This window comes from Ciona robusta, chromosome 13 (assembly GCF_009617815.1).
Source record: "Ciona robusta chromosome 13, ASM961781v2".
NCBI lineage: Eukaryota > Metazoa > Chordata > Ascidiacea > Phlebobranchia > Cionidae > Ciona > Ciona robusta.
The window spans coordinates 803062-808410 of NC_143247.1; the positions used below are offsets into that span (position 1 = coordinate 803062).

At 36.0% G+C, this 5349-nt stretch overlaps 1 protein-coding gene across 1 annotated transcript; it reads right to left on the reverse strand.

The window, feature by feature from the left end:
• Positions 1-523: 523 nt before the first annotated feature.
• Positions 524-3893, reverse strand: LOC149725607 (cordon-bleu protein-like 1). The gene is made up of 4 exons (XM_089891550.1): positions 3874-3893; positions 2864-2986; positions 1537-1756; positions 524-781 (listed from the first exon to the last, which is right to left on the reverse strand). The coding sequence occupies exons 1-4, from the start codon at positions 3891-3893 to the stop codon at positions 524-526; spliced, it is 621 nt and encodes a 206-aa protein (XP_089747676.1).
• Positions 3894-5349: the final 1456 nt, after the last annotated feature.

Genomic DNA, 5349 nt, shown 5'->3' on the forward strand with positions numbered 1-5349 from the left:
GGTGGAGGAGCTTTCCGTTTGTTACGAACTGGGGCAGGGGGCTTCTTGGGGGGGTTGTCTGTGGTGGATTGATTATAAGTTAAAACGGGAGTAAAGTGATAAATACCTAAAACAAGCATTATGAAACAGCATATAGAAACAATATTATAAATATTATGAAGGATTTATAACAAGACAGGAGTTTAAATATATATAACAACATAGAATGAATAAAAAGCCACGAAATTTCTGAATGTGTAAGTTTGACTTGATATTCAAGATACATCTGTTTACAATGGGTCTTCACGTCTAATAAATCTATATATGCGGGTGTTTTATATTAAATAAAAAAAATTAAAAATTAATTTAAATTTAACAAAAATATAAGAAAAAAATTGTTAAAAATTTAATGTTGGGAATATTAAGGGAATTAAAATAAAAATCTAAACTTGATTAAAATTTAATGAGGTGTTATTATCAAACAAAACAATAGTTATGTCATAAATAAGCAGAGTGATCACAAATGTTTACATAAAAACAACAATTATGACATCACAATGCTACCTTTTTTCTCTCCAAAGTTGATCTCCCGTAAATTGTAATAATTAAGCGAATGTTTGAGATTGAAATGTAGATCCGAAAGTTTCGGATGGTGTAGCTCAACTCTGCCTCGTGTGGCGGCTGGAAGATTAAGTTTGTCGCAGATTACTTGGAAGACGAGAGTTAGGGGTGCATCGGGGTTCACACGTACAATGATTTGTCGAAGTCGGTCGAGGTGAACCAACAATCTTACTGTGGATTGCTGGGGATGTGGAGGGTGTTATATTAATGCAAATATTCAATGTAGGTTCAGGTTTGACAGTCGTTATAAGTTTATAACACGGGTGTTATGTTTCATACACCTCGTGCCCGCTTACGAGTTACCACGTATGTAACTTATTTATCCTCGCATGGCGGGGCAACGACAGTCGGTTAAACACGGGTGTTCTGTTTCATACACCTCGTGCCTGCTTACAAGTTACCTCGTATGTAACTTATTTATACTCGCATTGCGGGGCAACGACAGTCGGTTAAACACGGGTGTTCTGTTTCATACACCTCGTGCCCGCTTACGAGTTACCACGTATGTAACTTATTTATCCTCACATGACGGGGCAACGACAGTCGTTATAACACGGGTGTTCTGTTTCATACACCTCGTGCCCGCTTACGAGTTACCACGTATGTAACTTATTTATACTCGCATTGCGGGGCAACGACAGTCGGTTAAACACGGGTGTTCTGTTTCATACACCTCGTGCCCGCTTACGAGTTACCACGTATGTAACTTATTTATCCTCACATGACGGGGCAACGACAGTAGTTATAACACGGGTGTTCTGTTTCATACACCTCATGCCCGCTTACGAGTTACCTTGTATGTAACTTATTTATCCTCGCATGGCAGGACAACATTTATAATTAATCACAGATTTACCATTATTATAAAAGAGCCAACAAGTTATATAAGCCAAGGCTATATATTTGATTTCAAACCACTTCCTACTGACGACCAACCTCTTTATCCCTTACAGTTGGAGGTGGGGACTTTGGGACGATCCCATCCGGTTTCCTCTCAATCTTTACGGACGACAGCCCGAGCTTTCCGACAGCGAGCGATGCTTTTCGCCGAGTCGCCCCGTTTTGTGACGAGTCGCCAACAAAATCGACGGTGTGTAAACTCGGTGATAATTTGAAGTTTGAGCACAGTTGGGTTCGGAGGTCGCTTAGTGGTGTGCTATTGTGATGTCATAATATTATTCAATACAAACTGAATAGAACCAATTGTTACATAACAATGGGTTGAAAATAAATATTGAATGTGAAGGAAAAATAAATAGGAGAGATAAATTAACGAATAAAATTTATTGAATGAATTATTTATCCTCGCATGGCAACAACAGTCGTTATATCACTTACCATGTATGTAACTTTGTGGGTGATCATTTTTAATTAAATGTTAACAAACTTTATTAAACAAATCTTAATTTAATTTGTTTTATTGTTAATTAAGCAATGACTTAAAACTAAAAGATTAAAATACCCATTAAGCAAACTACTGTTTATTATTATTTACAACTTAATTTAGACAGCCCATATTTTGCTGTGTTATAAATTGTACACCAACGTAGTAGCAAAGACACGTAACTGCCATTAGAAGCTAATTCATCTTAAATTAAGTTGCAACTAATGCAACACAAGCTTCAATAAGGGCAGATGCAATAACTATTTAAGGCAACACAAAGTGAAACTGCTTGCAGCTTTTATAAAATATAGAAATACTTTTATTAATATATACAGAAGTTGTAAACTGTTTTTATCTAATTTATTGTTATGAGTAAAGGCAAAAGATTCAGTGCACACCATAGAACTTTAATAGATTGTTTTCAACAAACCAAGATGCCCTGAAGCTGTTTGCAGCACATTATTAACTCCTATTCCTTATATAGGCTATATAATAACAATTATTTATAATAAAAAAGCTTAAAAATAAAAAGAAAACATTTTTTAGATAAATTATCCAAAAATTATTGAAAGTTTAATCCCGTGGAACATTTAGTTTGGTTTATATGGTTGGGGTCGGTGGTAACAGATGAAGATAATTTTGTAACTTTGTTAAAATATATTTTTAAGTTTCATAGGCCCGATTAAATTTTAACTAGATATTAAAAACTCCTATTATATAACTATGTATATAATATTATTCTGTCCTTTATATCCAGGGATCTCTGACATGCTAGGCCGCGGGACCTCATCAGATCAGTATAGAATATATTATACAAAATATTCTAATTTTAATATAATTTATGGTTAATTAATGTAAGTTTCATGCCATAAAACTTACTTTGCGGGAATTGTTGTTTTTGTTTTCGATTTATCGGGAAGAACGACTTCGATTGTGATGTCATAATCAAGGTCGCTGCCTTGTGTTGACTCTGAATCCTCGGAGAGATAAACGTCGTCGTCTCTGGGTGGAATATATCAACATTATGCTCGCTGTCCGGTAATGGGAAACAAAAATATCCACAAAAAATAATCACCCACAAGTAACTTGTAAGCGGGCACGAGGTGTATAAAACAGAACACCGGTGTTATAACGACTGTCGTTGCCCCGCCTCGCGAGGATAAATAAGTTACATACGTGGTAACTCGTAAGCGGGCATGAGGTGTATGAAACAGAACACTCGTGTTATAACGACTGTCATTGCCCCGCCATGCGAAGATAAATAAGTTACATACATGGTAACTCGTAAGCGGGCATGAGGTGTATGAAACAGAACACTCGTGTTATAACGACTGTCATTGCCCCGCCATGCGAGGTTAAATAAGTTACATACATGGTAACTCGTAAGCGGGCATGAGGTGTATGAAACAGAACACCGGTGTTATAACGACTGTCGTTGCCCCGCCATGCCAGGATAACATTGTGAAATTACAGTTACACTCATAGTTGTCAAACATAGGGAACCTCATTGATTAATGTGGTGAATGCAATATACTTTGGTTCTGCTTGTTTGTATAGACACCTAACAGCAGGGTAAAAACAAGTTTGGTCATTTATATCCTTGTGGGTGGAAACTTAAGTGACTTATCCAAGGTTGCCACTCCCCATGCCCACAGTCGAGTTGCTGAAGCTATTGCAGTGTGTGGATAAGCAGACATGACTTTTGGTTGGTTTGGTCATTTATATCCTGGTGGGTGGGAACTTGAGTGACTTATCCATGGTTGCCACTCCCATGCCCGCAGTCTAGTTACCAATTAATAAATAGTTAGGCAACTAATTAACAAACATCGAGCAACAAAACATTTTCATTCAAAACAAAATTTATAAAATAAATATTTAAATTTACAAACCTTTTCTGCGTGTCCGTCATATCGCAATAATTAATATTCCGTATCAGTCACTAACATGATAAGTTTGTTTATCAAGTACCTGATTACAAATGTTTAACAAATGAAAGATTTTTATTTATAACCGCTTGTGGCAATACAGAGTTTACATAAAAATATTAGAATCGATTTTTGAGGATTTAGAAAATTCATATCACATTACACGTATCTAATAATAAAGAAATAAAACTATTTTACTTTATTTTTTATTTATTAAACTACATTAAATGACTTTTTATGTATTTTACAAATATTATAAAAATTATCTGTCTTCAAACTTTTTTTAAAATATCACATCTAAATTTGTTTAATTAATTAAAAGTCATTGTTGTTTAGTACAAATATATACATTATAGTTACTGCGATTGTATTGTGTGGGTTTAGCATACACTCTTCATTTGATAGTTTACCTTAAGTAGTTTTTAGTTTTTACCCATAGTGTGTTTTAACGACTGTCGTTTTGCTGCTAATTCTTTTCTCTTCGTTGTTTTAATTGATTTGATCTTCGCTGCCGTGTTTGAAGGGCTAAATAAATTGTTTATAATAAACATAGGAATGGCGGCAATTGAAAATTAAATGTTGCAATTGTTACGTCACAACGTTGAACAACGCTGGTATTCCAGAACAAAAGTGATTGATCGACATAGAAATGATAATTGACGTCATTATGACGTTCACCCACCCGGAAAAACCAACAGAGCCACCTGTGCAGGATGTGACGTCACGAACCAGACTAGATCAGGTGTCACGTGATTAATTTTATTGTTCCGCGTGAGTTGTTTCATTGTTTTTCACAATTTCTTCAGTGACGTCATAATGCAGACCCCCATGACGTGTTTATACAGGTTGACCACGTGGGTGATTTACTTTCCGCGATAAAGAGATTATGATGTCATTATTCGTCCATTGTGACCGAACAATCACTGATAACAAGTAAGCCTTTATTACGTCATCAAATATTACAATTGCCAGTCACGAAATGGTTTGTTACGTTGCAAGTCGCCACAGTGAGCTTCGAACCCGCTACCCAACCCACGGCATAGTAACAGGGGAACCCCGGTAAATGGATACATCCCAAACAACGAAGATTGATTTACGATCGTGAGTTTGTTTGTTAGCGCGTCTGGGGCGCTTGAAAACTTGCTTGCATATTATAAAATTGTTTCCGGCTCTTATGGGTGTCACGTGATTATACGTCATCGATCAAAAGGTTTCGAATGTTATTTGTTACGTCATAGTAAAAAACCGCTACGTTTGAATAACTGCAAGAATGGTTTGCATCGCGTTTTAGGGGAAATTGGGGATCGGAGATAAATTTAGTTTCTGCGGGAAACGGTGAAATAATTCCCGCAGAAAGTCCTTCAAGTCGGTAACTACATAATAGTAAAGTAACCAAGTTAAAAATAAGTTCGGCGAGTTTGGTTTGTTGGTATAAAAGAT

What these genes read in the sequence shown, in the direction of transcription:
- LOC149725607 (XM_089891550.1), bottom strand. Translation starts at nt 3,893, where the DNA reads ATGACGGACACGCAGAAAAG. An exon ending in ATGACGGACACGCAGAAAAG is followed by an intron (nt 2,987 to 3,873) that starts GTTTGTAAATTT and finishes TATTCCACCCAG; the next exon opens with AGACGACGACGTTTATCTCT. An exon ending in AAAACAACAATTCCCGCAAA is followed by an intron (nt 1,757 to 2,863) that starts GTAAGTTTTATG and finishes ACATCACAATAG; the next exon opens with CACACCACTAAGCGACCTCC.